Here is a 21,703-nt window from a genome sequence, read left to right on the forward strand (position 1 = left end):
TTCAGCTAGGCATTGTTTTTATTAAGTCTTTCAAATTAAAAGCAAAGTTGACATTAAAAAGCGTTTTTTTTCTTACCGTTGTTAATTTTGCAGTTCTGTTAGAGGTTTCCTTTTTTTTGAGCGCCATGAAGAAAAACATATTTTCATACTACCTGTGAGACCGCTGATTCATTTTCATAGCGTAAATTGCCGATCAAAAAAGCTTTATTGAAAATTAAGATTTTGCTAAATGATTACTCGTGAAAAACAACTTTTTCATGTACATAATGATTCAACCATTTATTGTTATAGAGGATACAAATTTTCATGAGAATAAAAATCATGTTAAATTACAATGGTCTCTATTGACAATAGTGGCAATAAGCAAAACACGCAGTAGTAAAATTCCACCTGGAGATTTTTTCCAAGAGACATTTTTACTTATTTCTCACATTTTCTAAGCTCAGAGGAAATTAAAATACTGCATTAAAAAATCTGGAAATCTTATTAGCTCAGATGCCTCTATAATCAGGATTTGCCTTTTGACAGTTGTTTTTTGTCTTTGACTCAGTTGAAAGAACTCAAATTGACTCTTCATAGGATCCATAACAAACAAACGTTTGAAAACATAGAAACCTTTCGGAAAGATAACATCAAAACGAAGTAAACAAAGCCAAGAATACTAGTATTATAATACAATATTACCACATAGAAAAGTGACACACTAATTTCCAAAAATTTTGAATACTTTAAACTTTGAACTTGATGCACTATGGGATACAGGGTTTTAACACTGGAAATTTTCCATATCGGCCAAATGAATGTAGAAGTATACTTGTCAGTTTGACTATGGTATCGAAGCTCCTAATCTGATTTCTACTGTCTGTGTTGTCGGTTTTTATGGTAGCAAAAATCAAAATTAGTTGTGTTAACTGTTACTTAATGTGGCCATGACTTAAAGGTATCTCCACATTAGTTATTTTACAATATTTAATGTTCATTAGCCGAATATTCTTCAGAGAAATTTAATCATTTAAAGAGTTGCACTGACCTATCTTTTCAAAAATTACTGGTAAAATATGTCAACACACCAAAAAAAATGAACATTTTTACCGACAATTTAAGTAAAATGAGCAATAAATCTTATTCTGAAGCTGTGATTGGCCAATATAAAACACTATTCTGTAAGCGGACAAGTATACCTTAGTTTTTTCATCAACTAGTGTAACGGAGTGCTTTACGTGGTTGGACTGCATTTAACCGCATCTGGCCATGCCTCGCGGGCCATGGTCATGCCTTTACGGTCTGTGGGAGTTGATATGAACCTATCACAACCGAACTACTGATTTATTAACCAATTAGACTTTTATTACCAATTATGATAAAAACTGTCGTCTAAATTTCTCATTTTTTCCTTGTCGGCTAAACGAACTGTCCGCCAATTTTCCTAGCACCAGGAAAATCTTGTGTTTTTTCTGTTTTTTTTCTATAGAACAATGCAAAATTATACTCTTCAGCTTAGAATGCTCGCAGAAGTCGTGCAGTAAAGATTGCATGATAGACCACGTGAATATAGTCTATTGAATATAGTAAATTTTATCAAAAAGCTTAGTTAAACCAGAAGGTCTCCTTCACTTTTCGGACACATATATAGCTGTAGTCTAAATAGATTGTGAGAACGTATTTCAAATGTTTTGCGTTCACAACTATATAACATAACAACTATTATGACGTAATTATCCCTTGAATACTATTTTTAGATCACAAACAAACTCAAACTCAAACTCAAATTTTGACTTTAAATTAGAGGGATAGGCCAAGTTTTCACATTTTATTATATTTGGTAATTCAAAGTTAAGCTGTCACCGATTATTGTGTTTTTAATAATAAAAGTAATCTTTCTTCAAAGTCAATTATCCTTGAATAGTGTTTTTAGATCAAAAATTCAAACACAAACTCAAGACTTCCATTTTCTGTAGAGCAATCGACCAAAATCACCATTTTAATAAACTTGCTTATCGAAATCCATGCCGCCTCTGAGTTTTGAATACTAAAAAAGAAGCCTTTTTCTTAAAAGTCAATTATCCTTGAATACTGTTTAAATCACAAACTCGAAATCGAACACAATGGTTCAACCTTTAGATAAAGTAATCAACCATGTTTCACATTTTTATTCTACTTGCTTATCCAACGCCATACTGTCTCCGGTTTGTGTTTTGAACACTAATAAAGAAGAATTTTGTTTCAAATTCCGCGAGAAGTACTTCTCAGGAACCATTTGGTGCCCATTGAGTGTAAACAGACGCTGAAAACAAACAAAATTTGTTCAGCTAAACGCCTAAATTTAATGTTTTTGTTTGAGCTCTCAAATGCGACAAGACTGTGCAAGAATGCAACAAGACTGCGCAACGAGTTTGTGCAAGAATGTTTCATGAAGTTGATTCGTTTTTAATTTTCTTCAGATAAACAATGACCAAATGAAATTTAACAAATTAGGAAGAAGTTAATATAACAAAAATTGCAAGATCATGTAGCGCTAACCTTTTGATGCATAGCAAGTTCACAATTACAGTCTCAGCTTTGAACATATCCTGAGCCGAAGCTAAGGTTAATGTGAAACTCAACAAACGCATTGTCCTTCTGGCAAGCTATCCCAGCAGTTTTCTGTCTATACAAGTTTTTGAAACGTAGGGATTCGGAAAATTTGTGTAATTCCTGACAACTGAAACAACAGGTGGCTCTGAATAAACGTACGAAAACAACTATATAGTGTAAAACCTGTTTTTTTTTGATAATGTAGGTACGTTGTAAAGTGTTTGTTTCCATTAAGGTACACACTATAGAATTTTTGAAGCAAGCAATTTTTGAATAAAGTATAAAAAAAGTTGCACTTCAAAAAAAGAACATATCAAAAAAACTCCTAAAAATTAGACTGGTTCGCTAAACAAAAAACCCTACATTGATTTAATTAATTAAGTACCACTTGATATACAATACCATGGATATCTTAATTGTTAGTTAAGAAATTAACATTGAGTTGAAAATTACTGAGTTAACGTATACAACATAGCTTCAGCGTTTTTTATATCTTCGAAAAAACTTCAAACACTTAATGAATTGTTGAAAATATTAGCGGCTAAATTCTATCGGTCTGTGTCAGTCAGGACACATTTCCTTGAGATAGAGAAAAGCTTCTGTTGTTTATGCTCAGCGAGTCTCCTCTAGAGATAAGAATTGTTTTCATTTTTTAGAGAAACAGAAACAGCTTTTTGTAGATAGTTGGTAAACAAATGGTAACATTTGAAGGTATTAAAAGGAAGTAGTAGTAGTAGTAGGTACTAGTGTAACTTAGAACCAATAAGTAGTTGTAGTAGATATTAATAGTATCTAGTAGTAGTTGTAGGTAGTACTAGTAGGTAGCAGTAGTAGTAGTAGTAGGTACTAATTGTAGATAGTAGTTGTAGATAGTAGTAGTAGGCAGTAGCAGTAGTAGGTAGCAGTAGTGTTGTGTTCAATTCCGAAATGTTCGCCAGGTTTCATAACCCAATATGTTATACAGACTCTGTCCTTTTAAATTTCAAATTCCTTTGGATGTTACTCTTTCCAATGCTCTATCAAATATCGTTACGGTGATGTTATTTTAAAAAGTCGACAGAACAATAAGTAATCCAAAATTTTAACACAGGGTTACTGAATGCACAGAAAATTTGATTCAAGAAAGAACAATAATGAACTCATTCGATTTTTATTGGCTTGAGGTGCTCTGATATTTTACTTCCAGTGTTTAATAGTTGATTATATGTATATTCAGTATGCTGGAACCATTTACTGAAGAAGCGATTCGCTTTTGTTTCAGATTTCAGTCAAAGCACGCATTATCCGTTAGTGTTATTCCCAATACGCAAACAAGACTTGTTCGCTACTGAAGCTGTTTCTAGCAACCCCCCGCAGATACAAAGCTTGTGTTCTTTCTGGCTTAATTGATCAAGTGGCTAATTAACTTTTGAAAATTTAGCTATTTTTACAGTTCCAGTGGAAACTACTCTTCTTGTACATCATTACACTATTTGTTTATTTCAAGCTCTTGACGAATTCCTATCATTCTACTTTATTTAACTAACACGTTCAGCTGCTCCTGCATATTATAGTTTTTCCACCAAATTTTTCGGTTTTTTACAGAATTTAATCTTTTTACTTAGCTCAATTTATTGTTTATCTCTAAACAATTTATCTCAAATAAATTTTTCCTGTAAATAATCTTGCTCAATCCTAGAAGGGTAGCTGAATGCGTATAGAGAAATTTGTTTTCAAAAAAGCATGCCCAGAACATCAAAAAGTTGTTTTTGTCTTCTGTGTTGCAACATTTTATCATTTCCTTGCCAAGGAGTTAATGACAAAGAGCATGAATTTGTTTTTTTAAGAAAAATCTTAATAGTTTTTTATTATGGTAGCTAGATAGGAGAAGAAATTTCAGTTTTCAACTAGTCATGCTCAGAACATCAAAAAGTTGTTTTTGTCTTCTGTGTTGCAACATTTTATCATTTTCTTGCCTAGGATTAAAAGACAAAGAGCATTAATTTTTTTTTCGTAAAAAATCTTGATAGTTTTTAATATGGTAGCTAGATAGGTGTAGAAAATTCAGTTTTCAACAAAGCATGCTCAGAACATCAAAAATTTGTTGTCGTCTTCGTTTGTGACATTTTGCTTGCCAATGCTTAATGGGACAGAGTTTAGCTACGCTGAAGGTCAAAATCCGTGTAAAAGATATAATATTATTGGATCGTGGAGACAAATAACAACATTCTTCAAGGCAATTAAATTGCCCTCCAGGAACTTATCTGCCCCCTCTCTCTATTTCTCTCCCTCTCTCTCTATCTCTCTCTCTCATCGGATTGCAAACATATAAATACATAAATACATAAACACATTCAGACATATATACATACATTTCACTGTATAGATATAGAAAAACATATACACATAAATCCAAGAACGTCTTGACATATACACACATTTACAATTTCTACCCACAGACATACACTTCAGCTTATACTCATAGAAACATATTACTGAACTTAAGCACAGTTATATTTACTTATAAACAGATATACACTTTCATATATACTTTCATTATACACATGAATACGAATAATTATATAAATAAAACTCTCATTCTTTCGTTTCTTTCAATTGTTCATTCCTACATAAACATTACAATTTTGAACACATGTAAGCAAATATACGTACTTGTTTTGATAGAAATATACATAGTTACACATGTATATAAAAAAAATAAAGCCAAGCTTTCCACATCACACTGAACATTTGCAAAAGTATTGTCAACAAAAACTGCTTCTGACTGCTCTTTGACTTCTTTCAGACTACTTCAAAAACTGAGTATTTCATGTCCTATTTGGTTGAACAAAATGAAGTCCACAAAAATCATTTTTGAAAGCTCCTTCATTGCGAAAAATCCATTTCATGTCATTTTAGGGCTTCAAAAAATTTTTTTCTGAAAAAAACGAAAGTTTTGTATGTTTTGACCCCCCATATTTCATAGCTGAATAAAGTGCAGTCAACAAAAAATCCCTTTTGAGTGCTCTTTTATAGCGCAAAATCCATTTCAGACCATTTTAGGACTTTGAAAAACTTTGAAAAATTTTCGAACAAATTTTTGAAATTTTTTGAAAAATTTTAGGCTTCTGGTGTCTTATATTAGGTTTTTTATGTTTTCACCAAAAAAATTTAGTGAGAGTTCAAAACTTAGGTAGCACCTAATTCTATATACGGCGAACATTTCAACAGCGGATATCTGCCATGTTACTGGAGGTGGGGGGTCCGGACACCCCCCTACAAGAACTCTCACCACCGAAAAACTGATTTTCTCTTAGTGAAAGCAACTTTTTTGGTTAAGTTTCGCCAGTCAACTTAACCCAAGAACTTCTCTCAGGCTGGCGAAACTTAACCAAAAAACTTGCTTTCACTAAGAGAAAATCAGTTTTTTGGTGGTGAGAGTTCTTGTAGGGGGGGGGGGTCCGGACCCCCCCCCTCCAGTAACATGGCAGATATGTATACTACTCATGCTACACAGTGGCAAATTGAAAAAATTTGAAATTAATGGGGTCAGACATTGAAGTTGCAACAAAACCAAATTCTTTTGAAACAGAAAACCTTAAAAATTGTTGTCAATAACCGTTTTTTTATGAGTCGAGACATCAAGTAGAGCTTTAGAGCAGAACAAATAATTAACAGAAATACACCCTTGCAAACATTTCAAAATGAAGAGATAATAATTGAGTTTTTTTAAAAAAAAAATAGAGGCTTTTTTTCTAATAACTGGAAAATTAACTGAGTCAACTAAGGAAACCGTCTTTTATTTCTCTTGAAAGTTATAGTTTTGTCATTCAAATGTCTTTGTTTTATTAGTTGTTCTAATAAAATATAAACGAGTTATTGTGATAGTGTTTCTTTTCCATTAAAAGTAAAATTTTTTGCTTGCTCGTTTCAAATGTTTAGCTGTAATTTTTTTCACTTGAGATATTTAGATTAACATTCCGTCTTTAAAAACTGAAAAAAATGGTTAAGCTTGAGGGTTTTAAATCTCTGAGCAGATATTTCGAAGGCTTCACCGCTTCCCCCCTATAGCCACCAATATCATCCTCTGGGGCCCTAACAACCGTAAGCTAGGTGTGCCTAATCTAGCTACCACCGAAGTCGACCCCACGCGTATCCCTTGAGATCAGTTTGCCGACGGCACTTGAAAAAATACTTCTTGTCTAAAATATTTTTAAATATCTTGTGAAAAGTCTCATGGTAAATACAGAATTGTACTAAAAATGCATCAACAAATTCACAAAAAACGATAAAAGCTATTGGTCATACATCACCTTTCATTTTTGGTAGAAAAATGTGTGTCCTTGTTTGGCTAACCATTGGATAAAGTTATAGACACTAATTTCAAAGTCATACAAAAGCATAACAATTATTATTTCATCTTATAATTTTCTTTTTAGAAATGTGAAGGTTTGACAGATTAAATGTTTAAGATTTGAAAGTTTGACAAATCAAATGGCAAGTTGATCCTAGTTTTGTTTAACCGGGTTCGAATCTCAAAGTCTATCAGTTCTGATTCATTGCGTTTCAATACTCAAACATCAATTCAGTAATGAAACATGATAACTAAATTGTATCTTGTCTTAAATTATTTTTTGATTAAACTCAGTATCGGTTTTTTTTTATGGTTTCGTACTGAACATTATGTTTCCGATTCCTCATTATGTTCGAAACAAAATCGTGAAGCAGTTTGAAAAAACTGAAAATAGATTAATCGATTAATTGAAAAGTTTGTGTCATGCCAAAAAGGGGCAAATTGAAAAAATTTGAAATTAATGGGGTCAGACATTGAAGTTGCAACAAAACCAAATTCTTTTGAAACAGAAAACCTTAAAAATTGTTGTCAATAACCGTTTTTTTATGAGTCGAGACATCAAGTAGAGCTTTAGAGCAGAACAAATAATTAACAGAAATACACCCTTGCAAACATTTCAAAATGAAGAGATAATAATTGAGTTTTTTTTTCAAAAAAAACAGAGGCTTTTTTTCTAATACAAGGAGAATTAATTGAGTCAACTAAGGAAACCGTTTTTTATTTCTCTTGGAAGATAGTTTTGTCATCCAAATGTCTTTGTTCCATTAGATGTTCTAAAAAAACGTGAACGAGTTATTGTGATAGTGTTTCTTTTTTATTAAAAGTAAAATTTTTTGCTTGCTCGTTTCAAATGTTTTGCTGTAACATATTTTTTACTTGAGAGATTTAGATTACCATTCCGTATTCAAAAATTGAAAAAAATGGTTAAACTTGAGGGCTGTAAGTGTCTGAGCAGATATTTTGAAGCCTTCACCGCTTTCCGCCTCCAACCACCAGTACCATACTCTGGGGCCCTAACATCCGTAAGTTAGCTATGCCTAATCTAGCTTTCACCAAAGTCGACCCACGCTTATCCCTTGAGATCAGTTTGCCGACGGCACTGGAATAAATACTTCCTGTCTATAATATTTTTAAATATCTTGTGAAAGATCACATGGTAAATACAAAATTGCACTAAAAAAGCATCGACAAATTCACAAAAAACAAAAAAAGCTATTGGTTTTTTATCAGCTTTCTTTTTTTTGTAATATAATCTGTGCCCTTGTTTGGCTAGCCGTTGGATAAAAAAATAGACACCATTTTCAAATTCATACCAAAGCATAAAAATTATTATCTTATCTTTCATTTAAATTTTAGAAATGAGAAGATTTGACAGATTAAATGTTTAAGATATCAAAGTTTGAGAAATCAAATGGCATGTTGATCCTAGTTTTGTTTACCCGGACTTGAATCTCAACGTTCTGATTCATAGCATTTCAATAGTCAAACATCAATTCAGTAATGAAACATGATAACTTAATTGTTTTTTGTCTTACATTAGATTTAGATTAGACTCAGTCTTTGTTTTCTTAATGGTTTGTACTAAACATTATGTTTCCGATTCTTCATCATGTTCAAAACGAAATCATGAAGCATTTTGAAAAATTCGAAAATAGATTAATCGATTAAGTGAAATTTTTGTGTCGTGCCACAAAGTAGCAAATTGAAAACGATTGAAATTAATGGGGGTAATACATTGAAATTGCAACCCCCCCCCCCACACAGAAATATTTCATATTTCAGATTCAGTCAGCAATTGTGTTAGAAGTTAATCATCATTATGAAATTGTTTGCAAGGAGTATGTTGTGTACGCGGTATTTTGTTTATTATCGCAGATTAAAAAATAATTGTGGTTTCTGTGTAATCGAAGCGAAACAGTATTAGGCTACAGCGAGCTGTTCAAATACTGCACTGTACTTGGATGTATATCGGTGTTTTACCTCAAGTTGGTAAATTCTAAAAACTAGGCGACTTCTTTCTCTAGGAGGAATAAATTTTCTGTTTTTTTTTAAAATAAAAAATTATGGTGACTTTTTTGCTCAAATGCAACACTACTTTCAGCATAAACTCAAACGTGATGCACCATTATTGATATTATTGACATTTATTTGCAAAATAAACCTATTAGATAGTAGCTGGTGTCTAAGTGTTACATGTCATCGAAACTGCCGAGGAGATATAACTTTTTAACCTGAACGTCAGTCGTGTGGGAACAATAGACCCCCTCTTTCGTTATGACACCCCTGGTGTCCTCGCAAATTAGGGATAATCGCCTGAGAATTTTTTAAAAAGTGGAAGAAAAAATGAAAATAATTCGAGTAACGCTATAATTAGGCGGGTTTGTATCTATTTTCAACTCTCATTCTCACGTGAGACTGTTGTGTTTCAGCAGACTCACAATCTTATAGAAGCAAATAATTTTTACTCCGCCCATCAAAAAAAAACGTTGTGGGGTACTATTTTTATATTCAAAGTTCAACACGTGCGTTGAAATAAAGCCGCCGAGTTGATGAGAGCTAAGCTCGAAATTGAATTCCTTTAAAATTTGGAACAACCTTATTGAAGTAAACCTCAAGAGTTCAAGAGCGAGCTTCAAAACCCGGTGAGATTGTTCTTGATCACCCCCCCCCCCTCCAACGTCGTACCGCCGCTAGCCCTTTAAAAAAAAGCAGTCGAGTACTGCAACAGAAATAGCCACAACGGGGAGGACACTTCAGAGAAAATTTTTGTCCTATAAAATTTGTCCTAAAAATTCCTCGGCAAGTCATCAAAAAAGCAGTGGTCGACAACAACACGATCAAGTATAGCTATCGCAAAAAAAAGAACCTTCGATTTGAGAAAGCACTCATTTTTTTACGATTTGCAATCCCCCGTATGATATAAATACAGTTTCGAATATGGGAAAAAGGAATTACAATCTAAGAAAAACTGTTGTGAACGACAGTGTTCGTCTGCAAAGCCAGTCTCAAGATAATGCTAGCTCACGAGACATCATTGTTGACTCTGACCCCATCAGTGATGCAAATACTGGTTTGACGCAAAACTTTCAAGACTTGAGTGTAAAAGAGCAATTCCACACAACACCAGGAACCATACTTTTCATCCCCGACACTGTCAACAAACTCTATAAGGTGCAAGTGTTAGAAAACTCGGAGCATGAAACCAAAATTAGATATAGTGGATGGGGCTCAGAGCACGACACGTGGTTTAATGCGAAATCAGTTTGGGCCTATTCGAAGCACAAACATAACTTGAAGAATCGCAAAAAAATAACAAAAGAAATTTCAGATAAAATTGACCTACTCCTCGCGTCGTGTGAGCAGAACCAGCTTGATGATAATTTCTTTGAAAACGTTGAACAGACAATACTGAACGAGAAAAAAAAACTGCCCTCTTTACAGACAATAGTTAGTTCACATGTTCCAACATGTCGTTTCGTTCCGGTCAAATTTAGAGCTAAGTGGTCACAACTGCTAACCAGCATCCTGGATGATTGTGCCACAACACCAGATGACGAACTAAATTGGCAGAAATTGTTTTCTGTTTCGAAGTGTATCCTGCGTGCGAGCAACCGAGGAGGTAAAAAGCATAAACGAAATCAGGATCAGCGGCTCTCCGATCGCATCGATCGATGGAATGCGGGTGAATATGCAAACCTTTGGACAGAAGCCTTGGCAATGAAACAAGCGATGAAAAAATCCACAAACGGAATAGAAGAATTAGCCAGCAGAGCTAAAAGTCTATGTTTGCAAGGTCAATTTGGTCGCGCCGCAAAAATACTGTCATCTGAGGGCCTTGCGCCTAATAACAGAGCTACTCTGAAAGCACTAGAAGAGCTACATCCCAAAGAAGTGTCTCCAACTTTGCTCCAACCAGACAATGTTGCTTCAAGTGCGTATCAATTTAGTGACAACATAGTTTTTGAACAATTAAAAACTTTCAGCAAGTACACTGCAGCTGGTCCTTCCAAGATGTATCCAGAGCATCTATTGCACGCAGTAGAGTGTACTGCTCCCGACCACTCTGAATCCGCCCTTAAAGCAATAACAAGGTTTGTAAATACAGCAAGCAGGGGTACTTTTCCTTCATTTGTTTCAAAAGCCCTCTGCAGGGCATCGCTCACCGCTCTATCCAAAAAGAAAGGAGGAGTACGCCCAATAGCTGTCAGTGAAATCCTGAGGCGCCTGATTGCTAAATGTTTGGTGAAAGAAACAAAATCAGAAGCAATTGAGTTGTTCGATTCCATTCAGCTAGGGGTTGGAGTCAGCGGAGGTGCGGAAGCAATTATCCACTCTGCAAAAATCACCTACGAAAAGATCCTCAACGCTGAATCTAATGAAGGAGTGCTTCAGATTGATTTCCGAAATGCCTTTAATTCGGTTAAGCGTTCACACTTATTGCAAGCAGCATGCGATTTCATACCAGGTATCGCAGTCTTCACATATTTTTGCTACTCTCAGCATGTGCCACTACTGTACAATAACGCCAGTCTTCAAAGTGAATCGGGTGTTCAGCAAGGAGATCCCTTGGGTCCACTTCTCTTTTCGTTGACGTTATGGCCTGTTATAGAAAAAATAAGAGACGCGGTTCCAAATCTTACTCAGCACACTTGGTATTTGGACGATGGTTTTGTTGCAGGTTCAGAAGATCAAATCCGAACTACGCTCGATATCTTAGCTAATGAAGGTCCAAAAAGGGGTCTGTATTTGAGGAAAGACAAGTGCGAACTCTGGTCAATCCTAGATCTACCTTCAGTTGATCGAGAAGTTACAAGAAATATGGGCAATGGTTTTGAAGTACTGGGTGCCGCAGTGGGATCACCAGTATTTGTTTCTTCTTGCCTGCAGAAACGTGTTCAGAAGGTTGTGTCGCTCTTGGAAAATTCGAGTTATCTGGATGATCCTCAATGTGCTCTCGGCATACTTCGTTATTGCCTAGGGACACCAAAGTTAGTCTACTCTCTACGCACTAACACGCCGACAAGACATCTGATCGATGTTTTAAAAGTTTTTGATTCCAGCCAACGGGATGCGTTAGATCAAATAATAGGTGTTGTCACCTCTGACAATGCGTGGATGCAGTCAACTTTGCCAATAAAAACTTCAGGCCTCGGAGTGCGACAATCGCAAGAGCAGTACAGAGCCGCATATGTGGGCTCAGTGATAGCATCTGATGACTTGGTTCAGAAAATAACAAACCAGCGCGCGTCAGACAGTAGAATTTTTAAGGAACTCTATGCAAGCCTTGAACCTTTCAACTTAAATTCCTACACACAGAAGAAAATTCAAGAAGCTGTAGACACTGAAAAGTTTTCAGAGCTGCTAAGAAATCAGTCGTCAAACAGGGAGAAGGCAAGACTGCAATCACTCTGTTTGCCTCATTCCGGCGCATGGCTTGCGGCACCTCCAGTTCCTGCCTTAGGTCTCCATATGTGTCCCAGTGAATTTCAAATTAGTGTCAAATACAGACTAGGTATTGCAGTTTATGAAGATGAAAGAAAGTGCCTTTACTGCAGGTCTGGGACCCTTGACATTTTTGGTGACCACGCAGTCATCTGTCCTGGAAGAGGGGATGCAATTTCTCGGCATGACAGGATTCGTGACCGTTTTGCATCAGCTTGCTCAGCAGCTAACTTGTCCCCAGTCATAGAAAAACGGAACCTTATTGCAGGAAACGGTTCTCGCCCTGGCGACATATTTCTGCGTTCATGGAAATCAGGTCGTCCAGCTGCTCTAGACGTCACCGTAACTTCTCCACGGCAACCAAACATTATAAATCATGCGGCAGAGAAGTCTGGTTACGCGATTGAAGCAGCCGAAGAGCGAAAGTATGCACAACACGAAAATGATTGCTCTGAGCAAGGAGTTTTGTTTGTTCCCCTTGCTGTTGAATCATTGGGTGGTCTGTCAGTCACTCTCAAGAAGGCGTTAAAGCGCATAGCCCTGTTAGCTGACAGCAGGAATTATCAGTCGCAAGGACATGCTATCGCTTTTGATAGATTGGCTCAGTCGGTTTCCGTTGTGATTGTACGAGGATCAGCAACAATGTTGCTTGCACGAGTCCCGTAACCCCAATTTTTGCAATATTTTTGGACAAATTCTATTTCGGCAAACTTTGTGATCTCCATGAAGAAAGGAGTCTTTTGAGAAGCGTCACCCAATGAGAGGGGACCTTCGTTTTTGTAAATATTGTCTCACCCAATGAGCGGGGAGAACATAAATAGTTTTCAAAAGTTCATAGAAGATTGAAACGAGAAGAATTCTGAAACTTAAGGAGAACAGGACTGATGTTATAGAGTGCGATTGAGAAGAGTGAAGAATTCTTCAACAAAAAACACACTTATTTGAACATTCAATGAGCAAAAACTTTTGATTCCGAATCAAAGTTTGATAACAAAGATTTGTATTAATTCATACTATCATTATAAAAATTTTTATATGGTAACGCGATATACAAAAACACATGGAGACGGGGGATGAGAGGAGGTTGGAGGGTGTGGTTGAAAGAGAATACTTCTCGCTTGGGCTATAACGGTTTGTTTTTTTATTACTATTACGAGATTATAATTTCGGTTTTTTTTGTTCAGTTGCTGCACGCAGACGCCGTGACGTTAACTTCGACGACTACCCCTCCCAGTCCCTCACAATTGTGGAATGCCCGGTAGACGATTGTGTCAACTCCTCATCCTACAAACTGCAGAACCTGGATTTGGGTCCAGCCGAGCCCGGAACCCTCTACGAGTTCAAAATCCACGGGACAAACGGGCTATTACCGGGACGGGACGTCAAGATTCTTTATGCTACGGGTAAGGAGAAGATTTCTTTTTATAGCTGCCAAGCTGTAAGCTGAGCGAAGCTATATTGCGGTGCTCTTGGTTTTTTACAACTCAAAGAATTTGAATTGTATTGGGGCGCTGTCTTTTTTTACGACTCGAAGAGGAGTATTGGAGAAGTCCTTTTTTAATCAATTTTATTGGAGTGATTTTTGAAGCGGGAAATGAAACGCGTGAAAAAATTTGGAGTGATTTTGGCGCTGAACAAAAGTGAAGAGCGGAGCGAAAAAAGAGTGGTTTTTGTTCATACCGCTGTTTTCTAGAGAGTGAAAAATTGAGGTGTGAAAAAAAAATTCTAAGCGAGCGAAATTTTTTGTTCACGTGCGGCATTTTAAAGCAGTTTTTGTTATGATTTTGTTTTATTTAAAGGGGGGGGATTTGGCAGTGGTTTGAAGGTTTCTGGAAATTCATATCAGTTTTCTGCTAATTTGGAGGTTTTTCATGTATTTTGCTGATTTTTGGGCTAATTTTTGCGATTTTTTGACGATTGTTTATTGTTTTAATTTCTCAAATGTGTATTGAAAAGACACCTATGAAATTTGAATATTTTAGATAACAATTGGTTGCAGTTTTGTGGAAATGAATCTTTTTTTGTTTAGAAACATGACAAAAAAATGCCATAATTTGAAAAATTTTTCTTAATTTTTTCCAGTTTTTCGTTTTTTTTCTGTTTTTAAGACATGTTTCTTAGCCTATTATGGGCTGCCTATTGTTTTGCAATGATCTGGATGCCCTTTCGGCCAAAAGGAATTTTTCTTTGGATTTATATGCTTTTTGTAAAATTAAAAACTTATTAACGTTTTCCATTTTTAGTGCAAGTTGTCTTTGAGAGCTTTTTTTTTCATTATTTGGCTTCAGGTATTTTAAAAGGACTCTCATATGTGGTTTAAGTAGGTACTAGTTGTTTTGATTAAGTAATTTTGGCAGACATAGTTTTTTCGAGATCCCAATTTATGACAAAATTTGATCAGATTTTTTTTAATCAAATTTTAACAGATTTGTTTTTCTTGTTTTTACTATTTTGTTTTATAGCTTTGTTTTAAGATGATCATAAATTAGTGGAAACACGTTTTGTCTGATGAGTAGTGGGGTGGTTTTTAAACGGATTTCCAGTTCGAGTCGTTTCCGGAATTTTTGCGGCTATGTTTTTTTTTAACCAATTTTATTGGAGTGATTTTTGAAGCGGGAAATGCAACGACTGAAAAAATTTGGAGTGATTTTGTTGCTGAACAAGAGTGAAGAGCGGAGTCAAAAGAGAGTGGTTTTTGTTCATACCGCTGTTTTTGAGAGAGCGAGAAATTGAGATGTGAACAAAAATTCTAAGCGAGCGAAATTTTTTGTTCACGTGCGGCTTTTAAAAGCAGTTTTTTGCAAGTTTTGATGGTTATGAGGTTTGATTAAGATATTGTATTTGTTTTAGGCTTGTTTTGATAGGAATTGAAGGTTTCAAGTAGTTAATTGTAGTTTAATGCAAATTTGGAGGTTTCTGATCAGTTTTGCTGATTTTTAGACGAAAATTAAGGATTTTTTGACTGTTTTTTTTTGTTTTATTGCTTTAAGTAGGATTTGAATAGAAGCTTGTTACTTAAGGAATACTCAGATACCAGTTGACTAAATTTTTCTTGGTAAAAATCATTTTTTTCTTATGAAAATTAACAGAAAAATCGAGAAATTTTACAACATTTCTTTTATTTTTTGCCATTTTCTTTTTTTTCAATCTTAGACAAGTTTCTTAACCTATTATGACTTGCCCATTGTTTTGTGAGCTTTTAATTGCTCTAATTGCAAAGGAACTTTATTCGGCTTTATATTTCCTTGTACTATTAAAAAAAACTCGTTAAGTTTTTCTAGTTCTTTTGTTCAATTTGTTTTTTAATGCCGTTTCTATTCTTCCTTAAATTTTTTATTGCATTTGTGGAGGGTTCACAAAAGTTTTTCTAGTTGTTTAATCATAAGTATGGGCAATTTTGTCCTTCGAGTCGTTTCCGGAATTCTTCCCGCTATGTTTTTTTAAGATCTGTTCACACATTTTCATGATTTTTGAAGTCAAATTGGAGTAGTGATTTTCATAACACCGAAACAGGAAATGGAGCGAAAAAGCGAGTGGTTTAGCGGCGCGAATTTTTTTCGCTGTAATTTAAAGAAGAGTGAGAAGACGGTGTTTGAACATAAATTCGGTTTCTCGGTTGTGGTTTTTTGTTCACATGCAGCAATTTCACTCAGATTTATATTGTTTTTTTTTGAATTTTTTGGATCGGATTTTTTTCTAGATGATTTTTCAAATCCATTCACAGCTCATTCTAGGCCCAGTTTTTTGAATTAAATTTTCATTTCTCGCTATTGTTTTTTTGTTCGCATGCGGCATTTTGACATTGATTTTCCGTTTTTTTCTAATTTTTTTATCCTATTTTTTTTATAAAATAGTTTCCTCAATTCACTCATAGTCCATTCTAGGTCTAGTTTTTCTGTTTAGTCAATGAAAATTCTTTGAATTGTACGTCAGGACTTGTCCTGCTATGTTTTTTTTTGTTTCGTCGTCTGACGCTCTTTTTTCGTTTTACATTTGTTCTCACAGCAAAGCTAAAAAAGTCAAATTTTCTGAATGACTTCTTGCTCTCACTAACGGCATTTGCGCGAGTGACGTCATTTCTCACTCGCTTTAGCAAAAGTTTTTAGGTTATTTGCGTGATTAGATTTTGATCATACGTGAGTTACCTCACTCAATAAAATGACATTTGCACTTTAAAACTTAAGTTTAATTTGAAATTGTTTAAGGTCAAAGGAATTCATATGTGCAGTAAAGGTCCCTAATAAGAGGTTTCTGCGGAATGAATTTTAACAAGCTTTATTTGTTTATTGCTGAATGTTTTTTACCTAGTTTTTAGAGCAGCGGCGATTTTTTTTTCAATTTAGATCTGTATCTGTTTCTATCTCTATTATATGGCACGCAGGTCTATTCTTTCGCAGCTTCTCCGGCAATCTGCCGGCTATGTTTTGGTTTTTAGAAAATTTTTTGGTTTTTTGTATTTTCATCAAAAAATAAAATAACTGTTCATAAATACTGAAACTTACTGATTCAGTATTGATGTTGTCAAAAAGAGATATTTCACATATTCACGTGGCCAGTGTCCAATTTCTTGAGTATATATATGCTCGATTTTGTAACTTACTTTCACGACCCATGTTTTAAGATTAGGGTTAGAAACGTGTTTAGAGTTGCCTCAAAATTGGATAATTATGTACTCATATTTCAAGAAGCGTGTTTTTGGGGCTAGTGTGAAAACTATGAACAATAGTTTGTACCTAATTTCACGCCATAAGTCACTAGTTCGACGCGTCACCTTTTTCCGTCGTTAAAGTATCTAATAACTAAGGTATTGTCAATGAGAACGAAATGAAAAAAAGGCCTCATTGGTGATTGATTGCAGAAATACCCCCTATATACTAGTTGGCGATAATAAGCAGTTTTGCTAATACTATTATCACTGTTCACTAGAAGAATCAAGTCTTTGAATTCGGTTTCGAGCGATTACTAATGAAATTCAGGCAATAATCATTTAGGTTAATTATATGTTCAAAGTCGTGAAACTAATGTACGTTTATCCGTGAATGATAATTATATTTTTATACGACATATTTATAAAATGTAAGTAACCAATTTGCAGATTTTGCGTAACTCAAATTCACCGTGGAAAATGTTATATAAAACGTGAAGAGTAGTGATAAAATTTGTCGAAGAGCAAACTTTAATGAATTCACCTTTCGGTTCACACTGGACACGTAATGTAATCTCCAGTTTCTTTAAAACAGGATCTGAAATTAAACTTTTCAACAAAAAGTGGTCGGTTAGAATAACAATTGGGCCATAGTTTTCAAACCGTACACTGGCTTCATTTCGATTTGTTTATTCGAAATCAGTAGCTCTAAATTTTCGTTTTGCAGATACTGAAAATCCGAATATGGCACGTTCGCATAGGATTTTGCAGATAAATTGCTACCCGCAAAGCTGGTCAGTAGGGCAACCAGATTTTTGAAAAAAATACGCAAATTGCAAGACGTGAATTGCATCAAAATTCTCTGAGTATTTTCGAGTATAGACCAACCCCCCCCCCCCCCCCCCCAGCTTTGTGGCCATATAAAAAAATCCCCCCTCGATTTCCGTAAATTTACCATTTTTTCCTGGGGTGTGGGGACTATAATTAAAAAAAAGACTCAAATTTCCACAGAACGCTTGAAATATCTGTGTCATATATGGCATATATGAAAGTAATATACCAGAGGAGAGCCAATCAGTGCAGTGAATAATAGCGATTGTGAAAAATAAGAGCAGTGAAAAGTAGTTGAGAATAAGACTCAGTTGAAGAGGGGATTGAATTAAAAGGATGCTTGAACACTCTGCTTTTACCCAAAACGCACCCAACGAAGGAAAGAGAAAAGGAATAGATTTACCTTTAAAAACAGAAGATATGACATGGCGACAGAGATTAAAGCAGAAAGTTCTCTAAATATTTAAATAATTTTCAGGGTTTTAAACTCACCAAAAGCTATACGTTTTCTCTTCCGCATAGACATATTCATTATAGTGCAACAAACATATCTGACATGATTGTAATTCCTTTTAACCATCGCCAAACACGTGTTATTCATTTATTTTGATTTGAATTACAAATTTTCAAATGGATCCGGAAAATATTTTGCAAATGCAGTACCCAGAACCACCCGCACCACCAGCGCCGGGACCAATTATACCTGCAGCAGGAGTTGCTATGCATCATGCCCCTATTCACGGTAATCAGTCTTTACCAGTACCTTTTATTAAATTTAGCGGTTTACCTTCCGAGGATTTTGCAGTTTTTGAACGACAAATTAGAAGTTCCATTGGTCTTTCTGCAGTTCCAAACGGCCGCCGACATCATTTTCTACATCTCAGATTACAAGAGGGAGCGCTACAATTTTACGAACAGCTCCCAAATGCACTAAGAACTGATTTTGAAGAGTCCTTGAGACAGTTACGAGAACGATATATCAATCCAGACCAAACAACAATCCTTCGTCTTAGCTTTCCGGAAATAAAATTCAGTACACATTACGCAACACCAGAGGATTACTTGACGCATCTCCAAAGAATAGCAGCCAGAGTCTTTCCAGTTAATCAACGAAATTCACGAATAAGAGAACAGTTCCTAAGTGGAATGCCAGCGACTATCCGACGAAAATTATACGAAATTGAAGAGCCAGCAAAGACAGTGAATGATTTGTGCAACAGGGTAGCGCGAATTATAGTGATCGAGAAACTAGTTACTGAGAACGATTTTGCTACCGCGTTTAATGTAATCAATTCACAGCCAACTAAATCGGAAGATTTCAATTTTCTACAAGCCCAGCAACAATCTCTACAAGAAACCCAACAAGCAATTGTTGCTCAAATAGCCCAAATTAGTTCCCAACTGAAAAGCATCGAAGTACAGCGACAACAAGACAAAGCAAACCCAACTCAAAGTGAGAGTAGAGGCAGTTACAACCAACAACAACAGAACTACCATTCCCGTTGTGGCTACCACCGTGGCGGTCAACATAATTCCAGAGGAAACGGACGAGTAATCTGTCGAAACTGTGGCAAAAGGGGTCTTTATCAAAAATTTTGCTGGTACAGAAATCCACCGCACAGAAATACATAAATACCTTTCGAACAGCAACAACAATCTTCTAGTGCGGTCAATCATTATTCTAATTCTACGCAAAATTGAAAAAAAACTTATTTTACCCAACCATGAATAAACCAAAGGAGCAAGACCCACTGTTCTATATTCAAATTGTGATTGGAAACCTAAAGTTTGACGCTCTCGTCGACACTGGTTCTCTCACTAATGCCTTGCCGATGAGAATTTTTAACCAAATTGCAGACAGTATTGTATCCAAAAACTCACCGCCAACAACCGAAATTTACACAGCAACTGGCCAAAAAGAACGATGTCTATTCAGCACAGAAATACCATTCAGAGTCGGCCTACAAGAATTCAAATCCAAATTCCTTGTAATCCAACGATTGAATACACCTATATTAGGAGCCCCATTTTTGTCAGAGAACAATCTTATGGTTGACATGAAACAAAAGTTACTTCTAACGCCCGATCTAACTTTTATAATTAACGAAATACAACAAACGGATGGAAAAATATCTGTTCGACACGAAGAACAAACCTTCAACATTTACACAAAAACAAAAACAACATTAGGCCCTTGTAAACAGGACCTCGTTATTTGTCTTTGTGCGTCCAAAACATTCGAATTGGCAAACATTATTGGTATTATAGAGCCCTTCGACTTCTTCGAACAAAATTCCGGAGTATTCGTTACATCGTCATTGAACCGCGTTGATGACAAAAATCAGCTTCAGATTTCTTTTCTGAACACTAGTTCTCACGAAGCGACCATACCAGCAGGTACAAAAGTAGCAGTCTTCACAGTTCTTACACCAAAACAAGCAAATTTCATTACACCTATTGATCCACAAATAGCAGCCCTCATTCAAACCAATCCAAATTCTTCGGATGAAAACAAACTTGCTCCAATTGAAGGGAAAAAGTATGCAGATGCCTTTTGGTTTAAAACGCCAGAATCATGCGAAAACCCAGAATTTTTAACAGGAATCGAAAAAAGAATATATGATGAAATCCTCGAGTGTAAAAGACAAGCAGCAAAGAACCCTTTGAATAATGAGGCAAATCGCACTGAATTTCTTTCTCAGTTTTCATGGAAAGACTCAGTTCTATCTAAACCTGCAAGGAAATCAGTAGAAAAGCTTCTTGTCAGCTACCATCACATTTTCGGTAAACATAGATTTGATGTAGGCTTGGCCTCGAATTTTAGTGTTAGATTGAAACCTGAACATGATCGTCCCGTCTACTCAGCTTGCCCTTAGCACCAATACACTTCCGAGATGATATTCTAGTAGAGTTAGCCTTGATGACATACTTTGGAATTGTAAAACCCTTAACATACTCGAAATACAGCAGTCCACTATTCAGCCAACGCAAAACTTCCGGCAAACTTCGCATGTTGATCGATCTCAGAAAGATAAACCATTTAATTCGGCACGACTACGAAAGTCATAATTTTCCTATTTCAACACTAGCAGACGCTGGAAAGCATCTAGCAGGAAAAACATTATTCGCTAAACTGGATTGTAGACAAGCCTACCACTGCATAACAATGGCTGATGAACTGTCCATTCAACTCTTAGCATTTAATTTTGGAGCTAGGACCTACGCCTTTAGTCGACTAGCCCAGGGACTAAGTCGAGCCCCAACGGCTTTCTGCAGCTTTGCTCGACAACATTTAGACCCATGCATTGCAAAAGATATCTGCTACCAGTACATGGACGATATTGGTTGCGGAGCAAGCTCAGTGAAAGAACTATTGGAGAAACTTGATGAAATTTTTCAGTGCATCAACAAATCCGGATTAAAACTCTCCCCCGCTAAGCGTTAGTTCGGTGTTAAATCTCTTCAATTCTTGGGCAATCTAATTACGGCAAACGGTCTAACCCCAGATAAAAATAAGGTGACAAAATTTCTGAACGATCTAGAAATGCCCAAGACCACTAAACAAGTGAAAAGGATTATCGGGTTTTTGCAATTCTTCCGCGCCTTCATTCCGAAGCTGCAACAGCATCTGCTACCATTTTACAAACTACTGAAAAACAACCAGAAATTCATTATAACGCAAGAGCATCACGAATATCTCGATATTCTGAAGAAATCGTTAGTCGATGCAACCAAAATGTCACTGCGGTTCCCTCTGAAAGACAAACAGTTCGTGATAATGACTGATGCCAGTATGCACGCAACAGGATACGTCTTGCTTATCGAAGACTACATTCAAAAGGAAGGAAATGCAGGGGAAAAACGCCAATACGCACCCG

General features: G+C 35.8%; 1 protein-coding gene across 1 annotated transcript in view; it reads left to right on the forward strand.

Moving 5' to 3' along the window:
• Positions 1-13,811, forward strand: part of LOC142348530 (uncharacterized) — a 54,585-nt gene extending 40,774 nt beyond the window's left edge. Inside the window, exon 4 of the mRNA XM_075399904.1 lies at positions 13,534-13,811. Within this exon, the coding sequence (XP_075256019.1) occupies positions 13,534-13,796 (263 nt within the window). The 3' untranslated portion in view covers positions 13,797-13,811. The remainder of the gene's footprint in view (positions 1-13,533) is intronic.
• Positions 13,812-21,703: the final 7,892 nt, after the last annotated feature.

The sequence above is a fragment of the Convolutriloba macropyga genome, chromosome 10 (genome assembly GCF_964194025.1).
Source record: "Convolutriloba macropyga chromosome 10, txConMacr16.3, whole genome shotgun sequence".
In the NCBI taxonomy this organism is placed as follows: domain Eukaryota; kingdom Metazoa; phylum Xenacoelomorpha; order Acoela; family Convolutidae; genus Convolutriloba; species Convolutriloba macropyga.